The sequence below is a fragment of the Rissa tridactyla genome, chromosome 22 (assembly GCF_028500815.1).
Source record: "Rissa tridactyla isolate bRisTri1 chromosome 22, bRisTri1.patW.cur.20221130, whole genome shotgun sequence".
In the NCBI taxonomy this organism is placed as follows: Eukaryota; Metazoa; Chordata; class Aves; order Charadriiformes; family Laridae; genus Rissa; species Rissa tridactyla.
In genome coordinates, this window is record NC_071487.1 from 5,523,969 (window position 1) to 5,539,917 (window position 15,949).

The 15,949-nt window shown below is 56.3% G+C and overlaps 3 protein-coding genes across 3 annotated transcripts; 2 read left to right on the top strand and 1 right to left on the bottom strand.

Moving 5' to 3' along the window:
• Positions 1-90: 90 nt before the first annotated feature.
• On the top strand, positions 91-1,999 carry LOC128900814 (tRNA-dihydrouridine(47) synthase [NAD(P)(+)]-like). The gene is made up of 6 exons (XM_054182334.1): positions 91-117; positions 407-472; positions 560-751; positions 987-1,078; positions 1,367-1,555; positions 1,640-1,999. The coding sequence occupies exons 1-6, from the start codon at positions 91-93 to the stop codon at positions 1,770-1,772; spliced, it is 699 nt and encodes a 232-aa protein (XP_054038309.1). The 3' UTR covers positions 1,773-1,999.
• A 1,132-nt stretch (positions 2,000-3,131) lies between these two features.
• POLE4 (DNA polymerase epsilon 4, accessory subunit) lies at positions 3,132-5,640 on the bottom strand. The gene is made up of 4 exons (XM_054182053.1): positions 5,431-5,640; positions 4,272-4,356; positions 3,935-3,976; positions 3,132-3,588 (listed from the first exon to the last, which is right to left on the bottom strand). The coding sequence occupies exons 1-4, from the start codon at positions 5,638-5,640 to the stop codon at positions 3,575-3,577; spliced, it is 351 nt and encodes a 116-aa protein (XP_054038028.1). The 3' UTR covers positions 3,132-3,574.
• Positions 5,641-6,929: 1,289 nt separating this feature from the next.
• Positions 6,930-15,331, top strand: PRAM1 (PML-RARA regulated adaptor molecule 1). Its single transcript, XM_054182025.1, has 10 exons — positions 6,930-7,108; positions 8,815-9,505; positions 11,703-11,775; positions 11,996-12,108; positions 12,433-12,487; positions 12,802-12,895; positions 13,179-13,341; positions 13,981-14,014; positions 14,627-14,661; positions 15,122-15,331. Exons 1-10 carry the CDS (start codon positions 7,106-7,108, stop codon positions 15,124-15,126), a joined length of 1,266 nt encoding a protein of 421 aa, XP_054038000.1. The 5' UTR covers positions 6,930-7,105; the 3' UTR covers positions 15,127-15,331.
• Positions 15,332-15,949: the final 618 nt, after the last annotated feature.

Genomic DNA, 15,949 nt, shown 5'->3' on the forward strand with positions numbered 1-15,949 from the left:
CATGGCCCTGTCACACCGCTCCCCCCATAGCTGCCCTGCTGGCCCCCCGGTACGTGCCCGGACCCGGGCCTTCCATAACCCCCCCAGTACATGCCCAGAACCCCCACAGCCGCCCTGGTACGCGCCGGGTTCATTCATGGGCACTAGATCTCAGCGAGAAGGCAAATAAGCTGTTCGAGGAGCAGGGAATGGTGAGCTGTGTCTCCCGGGCAGCAGCCACAAGTTGGAAGGGGAAAGGGCTGTGGGTTTTTTTGTTGAAGAGTCCTTTTTCTGCAAGTCTTGAGGTGCTCTGAGTCCTACCTGCATTCCCTGAGCAGCGAGAGGGCTGCTGTTGAGCAGCTCCAAGGAGGCTCTTCACTGTGCAAGGAGGGAGAAAGTCCTGAGCCCAACACTTTTTGTCTCCCAGGGAGGAGGCTGTGCTCGGATGACTCGGTCCAGCAAGTTTGAACAGATCCTCCGAGGGAGGAACTCGGTGGGTCGGAGCACCTGCCGGCAGCGGGGGATGAGCTGATGGGGCCGACTCCTGCCTCAGCCTGGCCTCCCTCTCCCATGTCTGCAGGTGCTGGACGTCCCACGGGCTGCGAAGGTACGGACGGGGGTGCAAGAAAAGAGTAATGTGGCTCCTAAAAGAATCCCCAAGGTCTGGGAGTGGGGAGCGTCCATGGTCACGGTCCAGGGATCCTGGCTGTGGCGTGAGCTTGGTGGGTGGTGCCCGGGGAACTCCGCTTGCCTGTCAGCCCAGAGCACGATGTGTGGGTGACCTTACCCTTCCCCACAGCTGAGCAGCTCTTCCAAACACCTTTGACCAGCGGCGTGCTGCCTTTTAGTGCTTTCTGCTAATAGCGGAGCCAAAGTCAGATGCAGAGCCCCGGGGCCTCTTTGGACAATTTGGCTTTTGGACCCTGTGTCCATTTTGAGTTTTATCCCATGCCTGCATTAACTCATTGTGACTTGTCCTCGTGTAGCGCTTTGACCTCTGCCTTCTCCCTTCCTTCCGGACAGGAAACGGTGATGTTTTGTCTTACGAAGATGCTGATGGGGCCATGCAGATGGGTGTGTCGGGAATTCTGATTGCAAGGCAAGTGCCTGTGTTTCCCCTTTGCTTCTGAGCTCTATTGGTGCAAGAGTAAAAAAGGAATTTAAAAAAAGACCTAAACACACGAGAAGTTTCCTCTTGGCGAAACTACGCTTTAAAACTTGGTAAAATCAGTTTGCGTCTGTGGGAACTAACAGCAGTGTCCTATTGAAATTGGAAATTAGAGCAGCATTGGCTGGCAAATAAGTGCTGGAAGGTCTCTTAAATGAGTTGGCGTCTTCAGAAGCATCAGTCACGGGAATAACAAAGCACGTTTCTTTTTGGCTACAGAGGGGCACTCATCACACCGTGGCTTTTCACTGAAATGAAGGAGCAGAGACACTGGGATATCTCCTCCAGCGAGAGATTTGATATCCTCAAAGACTTCACCAACTATGGCCTTGAGCACTGGGGGTCGGATACTCAGGGAGTGGAGAAGACCAGGAAGTTCCTGCTGGAATGGCTCTCGTTCCTGTGCAGGTGAGAGGAGCCGAGAGGAGCTTTACCCCAGCAAGCCTGTGTCACTTGAACAATAGCACACAGCGCCGTTGCGTTCCATTGCAGGTGTATTCCAGTTGGCTTATTAGAACACCTACCTCAGAAAATTAACGAGCGGCCGCATTACTGCATGGGGAGAGGCTACCTGGAGACACTGATGGTGAGCCAAAACGTGGACGATTGGATTAGAATAAGGTAATAAAGCACGGAATTTCATTTAAATTGCTAGGCCCCACACCACACACAAGCCCTTTTCTCTCCTATGCAAGAGGCCAAAGCAGCGCCAAAGACAACGAGAAGGAAAAAGGAACTCACTGGCAAAGATGGGAGCATGCAAGAACCCTGTGAAGAAGACTGCAGCTAGTGAGTCCTGCATACTGCACCTTGGGAAACACAAAAAGGTGCCTACTATCTCTGATACTTATACCGGGCCCTCCCTCAGCAGGCGAGAAGGTGAACAGCTCAGAGACAAACGGGCTCGCGTATCGCCGGCAAATGTCTCCAGATTATGATCTCACAAACACCTAATCAGCCAGGACTCTGATGGCACCTCTCCTACCATGTGTCTACAGGGATCAGGCATCCAGCAAACTTCGAAGTGTTTCTTGAGAGCCACTGGTTTTGCTCCCAGCCTGGGGAAGCTCCCTTGGGGGTCTTTGTTCTTACTGCCACTTCCAAACTGATTAAGTTTGTGGTGACTTGGAGTCACTTTCAAGTCCCCTCATTTGAGATGAACGTGCATCCTTCATCCTCACTCATTGCATTCAGTGACCTTATCTAGGGACAACCCCACTTTGTCCCTCTGCAACACCAAACCGAGACAGAGCTGGCCCTTTGACAGAGATGGCAACGCAGTAGGACTCAGCCACGTCAGCGTGTTCGCCACGAGTACGCAGGGGCCTGAGCTCTGGTTTTGCCTTTCAGTGTGACTGAGCCGCAGAGCCAAGAAGAGGCATCTTTTCTTTTCTAGCTTGTTAAATACACGTAAGAAAGTACCAGTCCGCTGAGTCCTGGAAACAGCAGCGGCACAGAGAATGTTGTGTGCCCCAAGGGACTCTCACAGACACGCCGGTCGAGGGCAGCAGTACGTCCTGAACACGTGCTGCACGTGGCTCCAAACTACAGAAGCTTGGCCAAGTGCACGTGGCAGGGACTAGATCCAATTCCCAGAGAATTTTTTTGGCCAGATTCAGGAATGAGAGCACACAAGAGAACAGTGATGGCAGTGTAATGCATCTGACACCACTCTGGCATCCAAAATAAGGGTTTGGGGGGTTGGGTTGTGGGGGGTTTTTTTTGCCACAATTACAGGTGCAGCAATCACAGAAATTTATGGAAGCCGTACACCCCTAGGAACAAGCCAAGTCTCCCTGGAGCTCATACATAGTTCCTGGAGGACAGCTGGACTTCGCTGGGACAGAGGCCTCGAAGAAACAATTAGCAAAAGCAAAATGCTATTATTAGAAGGCATCCTTTCCAAACCCTGCCGTTTCCCACAGTGCTACAGGAACACCATCCCCTTTGTCCCAGCAGCACAGGGGAGAAACTGGGACAGCTGTTCAACCAAAAAAACCATACAAGTTTAATTGTGTTCAGCCAAGAAACAAACATATACAAAGAAAAATACATTTCCATAAAAAAAAATATCCCTATGCCTGGGGATCTGAGCCAAGCCACTCTCCGTTCCCAGCTCTGCGGTGCTGCCGAGTACCTGGAGAGGCAGGAACCGCTTCTCCGAGCAACCACCGTGTGACCTGGCCAAAACTGGAGAGCAGTCTGCACCCCAAAGGCAGGGCACAGGTAAGTGACATACAAAATATTTATGAAAAAATATGCATTTTAAATAAAGAACTTACAACAACTTAAACTTTATACAAAATATTATGGTTGCCATCTCAGCGCCTCAATTCTAGGAACTGTTTTTGAACTCTGTGTCCTGGTTTCCACCCCATGTCCATCTCTGGCAGCCTTTTTCTCCAGAGAGCGCCGTCTCTGTCCAGCTCAGTCCAAAGTGCCTAAAAATGAAATAAAATAATTATAGTCTCAGGAATCGGAAATGCAGTTATGTGAACAAATGAAACTTGTTTACAAACTGCCAAAGGAATATGCAGTAACTTTTTAAAGTTTAAGCAAATCGCACATAAGTAAAACCAAATCTAATAAGTACTGTATGTGTCCCAGGGTCCACTTGATTTGTGTTTCACCTCTCAGAGAGAGGCATAACAAGTTACACTATTAATTATTGAAGAAGTATAATTAATCAGAGGAAACAGAGGGCTCTGCAAATGATTAAATTCCTTCTCTCCCAAGCAGCAGATTACACGAAAAACTGAAACCAAGTGAAACCACGTAGAAACTCACCTTCCAAAAAAGCAAATTCATCAATAGCTTCAATGGCATTATCTGCAAAGCAAATTGAAAAATTAACATAGATAAACCAACTCCGTATTTGCATCTGCCTCAAACAGCGGCATTTGAAATTACATCATGGTACAGCAACCCATTTCAAAGAGGTTTACTTGTTCTGGAGCTGGTGTGTGAAATTATTAGCGTATTATTTGGTAGAAGAAAAGTTTTTCTCTCCCATCCTCAGAGAAAGAGAAGCACCTACGATTGCTTCATCACACCGGGACAGGTGGAAAAATCCTTCCGTCCCAGCAACCCTTTGCTAAGGATAGCACAGAATATGCTCTCGTACCCAGGTCTTTTCTCTGCAGAGTTTTCCTTTTCCCTTGCTGAGCGTACACATAAGCATCTTTGGCTATGGTTTCAACAAACAACTCCTGCAAAGCAAAAATAAGACAGTTTCACACAGGTGATGAGAAAGGGAAGGAGAATATCCTGAGGAAAGGAAGGGTTCTACAAGACTTCAGGCTGAAAATAACAAATGGAATTGTTGGACAGTGATGCAGATGAGAAGTAACACGGGAGGAGAGAACGCCAAGAGTGTATTGGACACAGATGGTTCCTCTGAATGCATCTTGGAGACCAGCTGCTCCCAGGGCACCTTCTGAAGGAGGAAAGGTGTCCTGCGCGCAGGGGGGGAGTGGATTGAGCAGGACTGTCCTCGTGTGCCACCAAGCAGGTCCCTCAGCTGTGGGAAGCAGATGCCCAGCAGCAGGGCTAGGAGTTACAGCGGGAAGACGCCGAAAGGCAGGGACAGGAGTCCATGCACCGGTTCTCTCGCAGGACACCATGGCCATCCCACAAACACACCTCGTCTGTGCGATGCGAGACACTCTCCAAAGGAGGAAAAACCCCTCTGGTACGCGTTGCAAATCACAGACCCTCAACGTGCCATCAGGGCGGGCTGGAAATCCACCCGAGCAGGCAGAGAGCAAAGCCCTGGCGCTGCCCTGGGAGCTGGGTTTCACAGCCGCGTCCCGCGGGCAGGCTTTGCCGGGACCCCCTGCTCGGGGCCGAGCAAACCCGGCACCGGCCCCGCCGCCGGGCCGCTTCCAGGGGGATCGAGGGGCGCAGGGCCCGGGGCTCCCGTCCGGCTTCCCACCGGGAGAGCTCGGACCGGGTGCCCAGCTCCCCTCGGCGGCTCTGCCTGCTGACGGGCCGAGGCGCCGGTTGGCAGAGGAAACCCCTCAAACCCTCCAAAACAAAACAAAACAAAACCAAAACCCAAAAAAGCCTCTTAGAAAAAGCTAATTGAGCGGCTCCACCGACACCGAGCGCGGCGCCGGGGGCTGCTGCTTGGCAGGGCCTCCAGGCGCGACCGGCGCGGCCCAGCGCTGCCCTCCGGCGGGGCCCGGCGCGGCCCCGGGGTTGCGCGGCCTCACGGCCGCCCCGGGCCGCCTGCCCGCCCGCCGGGCCTCCCGCGCCAGCCGCCCGCTGCCGCCGCCCCTCACCGTGGCTCGCGCCAGGACGAAGACGGCCTCCTGGCTGGCCAGGCTGACGTCCGGGTCCGCCTTCACCAGCGCCTTCACCCGCGCCAGCGGCAGCCGGGCCAGGCGGGCCGGCCCCGGCGGCCCCGCGCCCGCCGCTTCCTCCCCCGGCCCCGCCGCCTCCGCGCCCACCACTGGCACCGGCACCGGCACGGCCCCCGCCGCCGCCGCCATCCCGCGCCCTGGGCCGCGCCTGCGCGGGGCCGCCGCTGGGAGGGGACGGGGGGAGGCGGGGGAGGCGGGGGAGGGCCCGGCCCGGCGGCGGAGTCTCGGCGCGGCGGAGCCCGCAGCCTCCGGAGCGGCGGTGCCGGGAGCCGGGCTGCCCCGGAGCCGGGGGACTCACCCCGCCCCCGTCCTTGCAACACGGGCCTTGAGGCTCCCCCATCGTCCCTGTCCTCCTCCAAGATGGCCATTGGAGCATCCCCGGCACCCCTTATCACCCGAGGGCGGCCCTTCAGCCTCCGTCACCCCCAAACAGGGCGCTGCCCTCCCCGGGCAGCGGCGCTGGAGCAGTGGGGCAGGCGGTGATGGGGACCCACCGCTCCAGTCACCTCCGGCCCTGTGACCCCATGCTGGCACCCCGCAGGTTGGTGTGGGACCTCCCGACACCCCTGTCTCCATCCTGTCTCTGCTGGTGGGATCAAACCCTCCAGTGCCCACCTTGGGCACCCGCCACCCCCACAGGACTCCCCCAGGGACTACCCTTGGCCAACACATGCCTGTCTCAGCCTTCCCCACCTCCTCCATGCACTGTCTTATCCCTAAAACCACCTGTGGGCAGGAGCCACCACGGGCGCTGCTGGTGAGACATCATCCCAAAGGGCTGGGGGGACAGGCCACCGCAGGGCAGGGACATCAGCGCCTGCCCGCAGCTGGCAGGACGTCCCTGCCATGGGGCTTGACTCACCCGCTCACGCTTTTCCAGCCTCTGAGGCAATAAAGGGTGAAACCGGGACATTTCAACACAGAGATGGCCCAACGCGACACCACGCCATGCAGAGCACTTCCCCTGCTTCCCAGCAGAGCTTGGCTCCTCAACGGAGCACATTTCCCCTGTTTTTGGATACGCTGGAAGCCATAGCCCTCTCCTCAGCCCTCCTGCGCTCCTGCAGAGCTTGGCCGTGTGGGGCCATGCTGGTTTTGCCATGCGACTCCTGCAAATCGCCTCCAGCCTCTGCAGGTCCCGTGGGGCTTGGAAGACCTGACCTGCAGTGGGTTCACATCAGCCACCACCAGATGAGAACATAACCTGCCCTCCCGGTCCTTGCAGTGGCCCATCCCTTGCATCCCGGAGTCACTCCTGAACTCCAGGCTCTTGTCTGAATGAGACTCCTAAGGGCAGCAGGGCTTGGTGGTTTCAAGCTTGCCAACAGCAGCAGAGTCCAAACTAGTGGTGCACCAAGAGCTGCTCCTCCTCCTCCTCCTCTTCCTCCTCCTCCTCCTCAGGCTGTTTCACAGTCAGGCTACAGCGACTTCCTGGCATTGCACACAGCTTCTCACCAAACGTTAGGAAAGACCTTCTGATTTCAGGGGAGGGGGACTTCAGAGAGGCTTGCCTTGCACAAGCCCTTCTGCTTGCCTGCCTTCGGTGGCCTTTAGAAAGGAGGTGAGCACGCAGGAAAGCATCGGCTGATGGAAAATGGTGAGTAAGAACCGGACCTGGGCTGCGCTGGACCTGGGGAAGGGGCGTGGGGAGCGGAGTTGTGTCTCCTGCTTGGAAAGGCTTTGGCAGTGTCCTTGTGAGGGGCTGGATCCTGCCGAGACCCTCGCTGCTGCTGGAAGATAAAGTCCTCCTGTACGTCAGAGCTGGTCAGAGGTCTCTGACCAGTTCCTGGGCTCACTGCGAGATTTGTTGGGTGACGTTGGGGTGGATATAAAATCTGCGAAAGAGGAGGAGGCCACACTCTGCCACTGAGTCCAGGAGAGCACCCACCAGTGCAAAATGTGTTGAAAAAGCTGGAATTGATCATGGTGCTGTATCCCACAGGTACCTCTGGGGGCTCTGTGCAAGTTCCAGCTCATGGAACAGCTCCAAAACCGATGGTTACAAACCTGTGAATCATTCAAGTGTCGAAAATCCCAGCGGCACGTTTGGGAATCTGGAAAAAGTTGATTTTTTTTTTGTCACTAGTTTGAGTGAAAAACCCCACTGCCTGGTGTGCAGGAAGCGGCAAATTCACACTGCTTTACCACAGGCTATTCTCAGAGTGCTGCATTTGCAGCGTTTACCAGGGAAATTAGGGTGACTGCCCGGGGATGCGAGGGGAACTTGCACTTATTTAGGTATAGATACATTTGAGCACTTGCGTCTAAAAATATTGCGCTAGCTTCTTTGCGTGCTAGCCCTTCTGTTGTGAAAGCAGAAGATTACGCAAGCACAAACCCAAACTGAAATCCCAGATGGAGGGGAACTTCAGAATCAAAGCCTATGGTTTGCCGAGGGCAAGTGGGGCAGGCAGCTCTGGTGCAAAGGGACACTATGATCTGGGGACAAGGGGGTGGGAGAAAGATGGGGGAGGACAAGATGATCCCTCGCGTCTCATCAGGTCCATCTCAGAAGCTTAGGAAAAATGAAACCCCATCCCACCTGAGTTTTGTGCCGTATCTCAAACCTGGCACTCTTCTTCCAAAAGTGGTCCAGACTCCTCCTGGCAGCCTTTCTCTGGAGGCTTCAGAAAAAGGTGCTTTTTGGTCACTCAGGAAACCGGGGAGAACTGGGGCCAGTGTGTCCCAGTTCACGTGTGCGCGATGTGAGCAGCACAGGAAATGCACTGGTCAGAAAAGTAGGGCAGATCTGCTGCCTCCTCACCTTATTTGCACGCAGGCTTTGGCAGGATGAGTTTCAGCAGCACCATCCTGGGTTTTCTTCCAGGGAGGAATCCTGATGGCTCTGTGTGGTCTCCCCCACCAACTGCTGCCCGACTGCCCTGGGTTCACCGTGGACTTGATGGGAAGCGGGACCAGCGCAAGGCTGACTGCTCCCGTCTGAGCCCTGGGCAGTCTCTAGATCTCGAATTCTGCCCTCAGGAGCTTTGCTACTAGTAGGGTATAATCCCCCACCCCATCCCTCTGTTTTGATGGTCGCTGGTAGTGGATGAGGGTGGATTAGATCAAAAGACTCCATGAAACTCCTCTGGATGCCCCCGTGGTGGTGGGACCTGTTCCCGATCTGGTGCAGCCCAGTGTTGGTTTTTGAGGCACGCTCCAGGACTGCTTTGAGCAAAGACCGCGTTTCATGGAGGAGGCTTAGTGTCAGGCCATGTTGAAGGAACACTGCACTCCCCAGGGGACCCTTTGACTTGTTTTTCTCCCTGATGTTTTAACTGGAGCTTTTCTTAATGGTTGCAGACACATCTGGAGGGGAAAGAGGCTGTGGTGAGGCACCTACGGGCAAAGCTCCAAGGGAACAGGAAAGACCCTCCCAAAGCAGGCGGCTGGCCGGAGAGTCACTCTGCAGCACCCCCTGCAACGGAGCTGGGACAGACCCCCGCGCTGGGCTCCAAGGGTGAGCCACCTCCCGAGACCCCCCAGACCAGAAGGGTGGACTTCAGCAGGGCTTCTCCATCTCACAGTAAAGGTCAGAGTGTGGGACAGCGTTCACCTCCTCATCCCATCCGTGAGACCCCGGGATGGATGACGCAACTGAAGAAGGGGACTGCTCAAGACACCAGCTTCCCCTCAGCCCCTGCAAAGCCAGAAGGAGGAGATGCATTGAACAAGGAGGTGGGAGCCACCTCCGTTCCTCCCCGGAGAAACCCAGCCCAGCAGACATGGCCACTTGCCAAAGACAAGGGTTCTCCAGCAGTTCCTGCCAAAGGCCCAGCTGTTGCAGCCTCCCTGGCCGCTGCGGGAAGCCCCCCCAGGACAGGGCACCCAGCTGTGCCTCGGAGGAAGCCGTTGCCACACGTCAAGGTGCTGGGAGCGAGGCCGGCCAAGCCCAGGCGCCCTCCTGTCGTGGATCTGGAAAAGTTTGGCGCAGCTGCACGTCCTGCGACACCCGCTCGTCCTGCCACAGAGCCACCAAGGAGCGCTCAGCCCGGTACGGCCAGGCACCTGCAAGTCCCCCAGAGAAGGATGCTGCTCATTCAGGAAGGAAAATCTCCTCAGTCACAGTCTGGACCTTCTGGGAGATAGAAATACTAGGGGGGGCTGATGGAGAGGTGGGGGCTGGTAATGCCAAAGGGGCTCTTATAGGCATAGCATGCGGAAAGAAATGAGAGAGAAGGACACGGGGTGAAGATCACTAAGTGCCCTGTCCCTGGCTGGGGACAGGTACCAGGCTCTGGGGCACTTGCTGTGTAGGGTTGCAGTAAGTAACATGAGGGATGCTGAGAAACTGGAGTCAGCCCAGTGCAGGGCACTAAGATGTCTCGGGGCTGGAGCACGTGGGGAAAGAGGCCGAGACCCAGGCTTGTTTGGCCGGGAGGAGAGCGAGCGGAGAGGAGATCCTCTCAGTGCCCACAGCTACCTAATGGGAGGACAAGATGGAGCAAGGCTCTTCCCAGAGGTGCCCAGGAGCAGGACCGGAGGCGATGGGCATGAGCTGCAGTAGGGGAAATTCCAGTTAGATATTAGGAGAAGGCTCTTTCCTGTAAGAGTGGTGCGGCCCTGTGGCAGGCGCCAGGGAGATGGGTATCTCCATCCTTGGAGATATTTGGTCGTTACCTGGATGAGGCCCTAAACAACCTGCTCTAGCCTTGAGGCCAGCCCTGCTCTGAGCAGGAGGTTAGATGACACTCCAGAGGTCCTTTCCAACCAGTCCACCCTGTGTGGCTGTAAGAGCAGACAAGCCTGACTGGTGAGGAACAGAGCTGGTGTCCATCCCATGGGCAAGAAGCACTTACACACCCTTTGGCCAAGGGGCTGAGGATCTTTGAAGCTGGCAGCACGTTGTCTGCAACACCGTGCTCCTCTAAGCCTGAGGGAGGTACCAAGGCTCCCCAGCGCAGCCGGAGCTATGGCCCCTGGAGCCATGGTGCTGGCTTGGCATGCCCTCCTTACTGTCAGTCCATGGGATGCAGGGCTTGGTGCCTCTTGGACGTGGTGGTTCTCCGTTCGGCATGAGCCCTGCCACGCTCCACAGTGGCCTTCCAGATCTAGGCAGGTTTGTTGGTTTCTAAGAGCTGCCGCTCTGCTAATCCACACTCTGGGTGATGAAACTTGTTTCAAATCCTGTTTCTTTCTCAACTCCTCTAAGTTCTTGTTCACCACCCCATTTAAAGGACCGTTCCTTATTAACCAACTCATGCCATAGCCGCAGGGTGGAGGGCAACCATGAGAGTAGAGCTTCTCTTCCTTTCCATATAAGAACTGCAAAACTTAGCTGGTTTATGTTGTTGTTATAAGACATTATTATTACTGTATTAGTGCTCAGAGGCCTTTCTCAGGCCCGGCCATGCCGTTGTGCTGGGAGGTGCCCACCCACCAAGACTGGCCCCAGCCCTGGGCTGAGTAGCCCTGGCAGAGGAGGGAGTGATCTGCTCTCCGCGTTGTCCTACAAACTACCAGTTTTCAAGTCTTTATTTGTGTCACGGGTACTGAAGCAGGTTTGAACATCTAGAATTACACCCCCACCCTGACTTGGTTATTTTTGTTGGTTTTTAAGGCAATCTTACAATTTTTAGGGCCTGGTATATGATTGCGCATTACTTGGTACAATAACCCAGCAGAATGGCTATGTCGTACCGCAGATCTTCATGACAGTTGTTGGTTGGTCTGGCTGACCAGGCTGCCAAGAGCTATGAGGCTGGTGATAAAAATCTTAGCAGGGATGTAGGTATGATCATACCGGGCGCAGCAGCGTGTTCTGGCTGATGATGCTCCTGAGCACATGGAGATACGTAGGACTTGCCCTGACTCTGGTACAGATCTGCAGTTTAGGGGTTTCACGCAAAATAACCATTTTGGCCTCTTCCCCTCCCCTTTCGTCACCGGTCCAGGGAGCAAATAGCATTAGGGACGTAAGAATGGGAAAATAAAGCTCCCCAGAGAGTTCCCCAATGAGCCGTGCCCCGGTGTGGAAAAGGGAGGAAAGAAAAGGAAAGAAAACCCGCAGATGGGCCATGGAGTGAAAACACCTCTCTGGATCCAGATGCGCAGTCAGTTCTAGCTCCCCGCAGCCCTCTGCACTAAATCCAGCCCAGGGTGCCTCTGACCCCCTGTGTGGGTGACAGAGTCAAGGAGAAAATGTGCAATAATCCCTCTCTTGCTCCCTCCCATTCCTCTTTTTACCATAGGTTACCTGAAACCAGGATATGTTGCGTCAGCCCCGTCGCGGTTCCCACCACAGGATGCTACGAGTGTAACGGGGTAAGGACTGAGGCGGCACTTTTATTCCAGGTGGCTTCCAGGCTGTCCCGACCCAGCGGAAAGGGCACGAGAGGGAACAGCAAGAAGGCCCTTGGGTTTTTGTGCCTGCTCCTGGAGCCCGGTGTGGGACAGCACCTTGTGCAGGCGGCTCCCTCAGCGCAGTGTGTTGTCCTTCATGGGCTGCAACAGAGCTCCCTAACCCCTCTCTGCCTCGTCACAGGGCTGAAGATGAGATATATGATGATGTAGAGCCTGTTGGGATCCTCAGGAGAGGCCAAGGCTTTATGCTGCCCGCCACGTCCCGGCCACCAGTGTATCCTCGCCCTGGAGGAGGTGGGTACAGGAGGGGCTGGGATGCCGGTGGGGGTGAGCAGTGCAGCTCAGAGAACCTCCAGACCCTGATGAGCCACGGGCAGCAGCAGAGCCCACGCTGAGCCCACTGCTCCCATGCACAGGAGAGTAATGGATTTCTCTGCTGCCTTGGAAATGGTCACGGGAAACCCTGATCCCCCCCCTGCCCCCTGCGCCAAGGGGGCAAACTCAGGGTTTGGTGCCAGGAGGACCTGCTGCTGTTACAGTCTTGTGTCCTGTTTCAGCGGGTGTCTACGCCTTATAGCAGCCTCACAGCAGCACCTCTCCTGGGGCTTGGTTTTACAGGTGAAGGTGCTGGTCGAGCCTCTCACAGGGTTGTTTTGCCGGCAGCTGCGCAGAGGTAACAGGGGTTTTTACTCTTTCTAAGGGTCCCAAAGTGGCCAGGGTTCCTTGCTGCTTTGACAAAGCTGGTGGTTTAATGCTCCCTGCTGGTCTTGCAATAGAAATGTCGGTGGTGAAGAGCACAAGTGGCAGGTTTAAACCTGGCCTGAGGGCCCCAGCAGTCCTGGAGGGAGGCACCTTGGAGCGCTGGGGGAGAGCTGGTGCGGGGAAATGTGAGGGGGCAGCAGCCAGGGCGGGAGAAGAGGGAGGGAGGGAGCAGACCTTTCACCTGGGGTCGCCTGAGCTTTCCTGTGACTCACAACAACTCTGCAGAGAAGCCCAAGTCTCCCGGAAGATGAAGCCAATGACACTCAAAGAATGCAAGAAGGAAGAGAAGGCAGACAGGGAGTTTCAGAAGAAATTCAAGGTGAGCAGCAACGAGCAGTTGCTTCTCGCTCTGAGCTCTCCCTTACCTCCTGGGAAGGGCGCGACGCAATGGCAGAGAGGAGCTGTGCTCTGCAGGGACCAGCCGATACCCAGGTCACCCCTGTCCTGTTCCGCACCGAAACATCCCCAGATCGGACCAGTCCCACAGACCGTTTGGCTGGAGAGGGATCTGTGTTGTCCAAGAAGGGAGAGTGGTCAGAGCTGCCCAGCTCCCGCTCCCCTGGGCCGACTGCCGGGCTGCAGCGCTGCTGTTTGTGTTTCAGTTCGAAGGAAGCATCAACGTCCTGACTCAGATGATGGTGGACCCCGCAGCGACAGAGAAGAGGGGCGGAGGGAAGAACCTGCCGCTGAGACGAGGAGAAATTCTTGATGTCATTCAGTTTACAAATCAGGAGCAAATCCTCTGCCGAAACAGCCAGAGGAGGTGTAAGTCTGGGGGGGCTGAGGCTTTGCCCGCAGCCGGGATCACAGCACACAAAGCTTCGGGAACAAGTTTCTTCATGTGCACGCACCCCAGTAGACGGCAGGAGACATCCCCTTGCTGTAACGCAGACCTGGCCTATACCCTGGGTCTCAGATGTTCCCACTGCTCTTTGCACAAACCTCCTGCTCTTCCTCCCGCTTGGCACCAGCGTTTCTGCTGTTAGCTGGGCTCGTCGTCTCCCTCTGCTAAAAGCCTCCGCAGTTCCTGGAGCCTCTCGGCCACCACCCCGGCACATCAGGCTTTGCCTTAAGCGCGGACTCCACAAGCCATGTTTGCACCGCAGGGTGCTCAGGTGAAATGGGCTGGAGATTCCTCAGCCAGAGAGACAGGGATCAGGCTCTTTCCATCCAGCTGCCGCCCAGCCTGGCAGGCTCATTCCCAGCATTGCCCTGAACAGATTCCTCCTGAGGGTTCAGCTCGGCTTCCCAGAGCCAGGCTCCTCCTTGCCCCCCGCTCTCCCTGGGGTCACGAGACGTTGCCAAACCCTGCGTGTCCTGGGCAGGGGCAGGTGCTGGGGCGAGTCCCTGCTGGTGCCCCGGCTCCTGGCACAACCTGACGTGCTTTTCCTCGCTCTGTTGCAGATGGCTACGTGCCCCGGGCCGTGATGCTACACCTGTGAGTATTTCTTCCCCAGCCCCTTCCCCCCTACCGCACTCCACGAGCTGTAGCAATTACCCAGCGAGTGCCCGGTGCCAAACCAGCCCTGGCCGTTGAGTGCCAACTCAAAACCCAGGCAGTGACCATTAGCGTGACACCGGCTAGTTACCCTGGGGATGGAATCTGCCAGTTCTGGCGTCAGGAGAGGTTCTGGCACTGGGAGCAGCTTCCTGGGGCGCTGTGAGCCCTCCCCAACCTGTGGTCCCTCGCGTGGGACCTGCCCAGACACTGTTCAGATGCTGCTGGTGGCACAGTGTGACAGGCTAGTGCTGCCCCTCCGTGCGGCCGGGTCTGTGGCTCCTGGCACCCTAGGACAGGGCCACCGTCCGTGTGCAACGCGAGAGCAGCCAGAGCCATGCTCGCCCCATGCTGGAGGACCCCGTCTCTGTCGGGGGAGCATGAGGCTGGGAGGAGGCGAAGGGGGCTGTGTGGAGGACACCAGAGCCTGTAGACACGTTAGGAGAGACGGGATGGACGCAGCAGCAGGAGCCGGCCCTTGCCTCAGCATCGAGAGGCAGTGGGGACATGGGGGACCAGACTGCTCACAGCACCCCGTCTTTTTCCTCGTAGGGACACTGACATCTATGATGACGTGGAGATTTACGGTAGGTGCAGAGGGCACGGCTGCCGTAGCCCCTTTGCCAAGGCAGCAGCGACCCCCACGCCAGCACCAGGGCCTCCCCTCCTGCCCCTTTGCTGTTTCCCCACCTTCCCTCTCTCCCCTCCCTCTCTGTGACTCCTCTCCCCCTCTCTGGGACATCCCTTCATTTCTCTCAGTTCCCCACGGGTCCTCATGTTCCTCCGTTCCCAGTTATTTGGATTTCCCCCCACCCTTTCCCTTCTCAGCTTGCTCCCTCCGCTTGCTGCCAGCCCCAGGGACCCTTTGACGTCCTTTGAGATGCCCCTGATTTCCCAGACAATTTGGGATGCCCATTCCCAAGCTCGCTCCCAGCACGCAAACTCCATCCCCCGGCTTGCAGACGGCTCTGCAGATGGAGCTGGATAGAGACAACTGTATTTTAGCTGCGCTGATGAGCAAACATTTTATCTAATTTTGCCCGGCAGGTTGAGCGATTCATGCTAAAGCCCAAGGCACGAGACAGCACCAACAGAGACCTCCCCAAGGGCCGGAACATGAAAAGCACTATATGCCACGCTCCTCCTTTGGAAGGAGCTCCGCTTCCTCTGAGATACCACCGTGTCCATGCTGAAGCAGCGGCCGGGGCTGCCAGAATCCTGTCCCACAGGGGCAGGGGGTTCAAAGAGATCCTCAAGTCAAGCCTTCGCTGTGCCTTTGTCTTTCCTGTGTAAAATCTGGCAACGGTTTGAGGGTTTCATGGTCTCGTTGCGGGGGGAGGGGTTTAAAGTCTGGGCCAGAGAGGTTTTAATTCGGAGCGGTTTCAATATTTCCCCAATTCCAGAGCATCCTCAGCCTGGAAACAGCATCAAACCCACCCCCCCACTCCTTTAGCTGCCTTCTGCGCCCCTCTCCTGCCCCCGTGAGACTCCTGGCCTGAGCCAGAGTCCAACTGGACATAGGAATACTCTAAAATGTTGTGGGCAGCAATGATTATTGACCAGGCGTCCCAGCAGCATCCCCTGGCCTTGGGGCAGGTTCCCTGCGGAGCTGCCGGGGGGTGGATCTGCTGGGGTAGATATTCCTGTGGGTACGTTCAGCAGCATCCGGCGGTGCCTTGGGCTGATGGTCTGGGCGGATCAGCATGGGAAATTCTGCGATTAACTGGGAGACAGCCTTTCTCTGCAAGCTTTGCCCTCGCAAAGCGCTTACAGCTGTGGGGTGGGAAGGGGGTGCGCTCACAGCCCCTGGGAGCCCAAATCCTGTGGCAGCCCCTGGTCCCAGCTCCTTTGGGATCAGGAGCTGTGGCGGGAAGG

Excerpts from the sequence above, each read along its gene's own strand:
- LOC128900814 (XM_054182334.1), top strand. The coding sequence starts at position 91 with ATGCCCAGAACCCCCACAGCCGCCCTG. Across the intron at positions 118-406 it reads GAACCCCCACAGCCGCCCTG|GGAGGAGGCTGTGCTCGGAT; the intron begins GTACGCGCCGGG and ends TTTGTCTCCCAG. Across the intron at positions 1,079-1,366 it reads TCGGGAATTCTGATTGCAAG|AGGGGCACTCATCACACCGT; the intron begins GCAAGTGCCTGT and ends TTTTGGCTACAG.
- POLE4 (XM_054182053.1), bottom strand. The coding sequence starts at position 5,640 with ATGGCGGCGGCGGCGGGGGCCGTGCCGGTGCCGGTGCCAGTGGTGGGC. Across the intron at positions 4,357-5,430 it reads TCGTCCTGGCGCGAGCCACG|GAGTTGTTTGTTGAAACCAT; the intron begins GTGAGGGGCGGC and ends TTTGCTTTGCAG. Across the intron at positions 3,977-4,271 it reads TCTGCAGAGAAAAGACCTGG|ATAATGCCATTGAAGCTATT; the intron begins GTACGAGAGCAT and ends TTTGCTTTGCAG.
- PRAM1 (XM_054182025.1), top strand. Across the intron at positions 11,776-11,995 it reads GATGCTACGAGTGTAACGGG|GGCTGAAGATGAGATATATG; the intron begins GTAAGGACTGAG and ends GCCTCGTCACAG. Across the intron at positions 12,109-12,432 it reads GTATCCTCGCCCTGGAGGAG|GTGAAGGTGCTGGTCGAGCC; the intron begins GTGGGTACAGGA and ends TTGGTTTTACAG.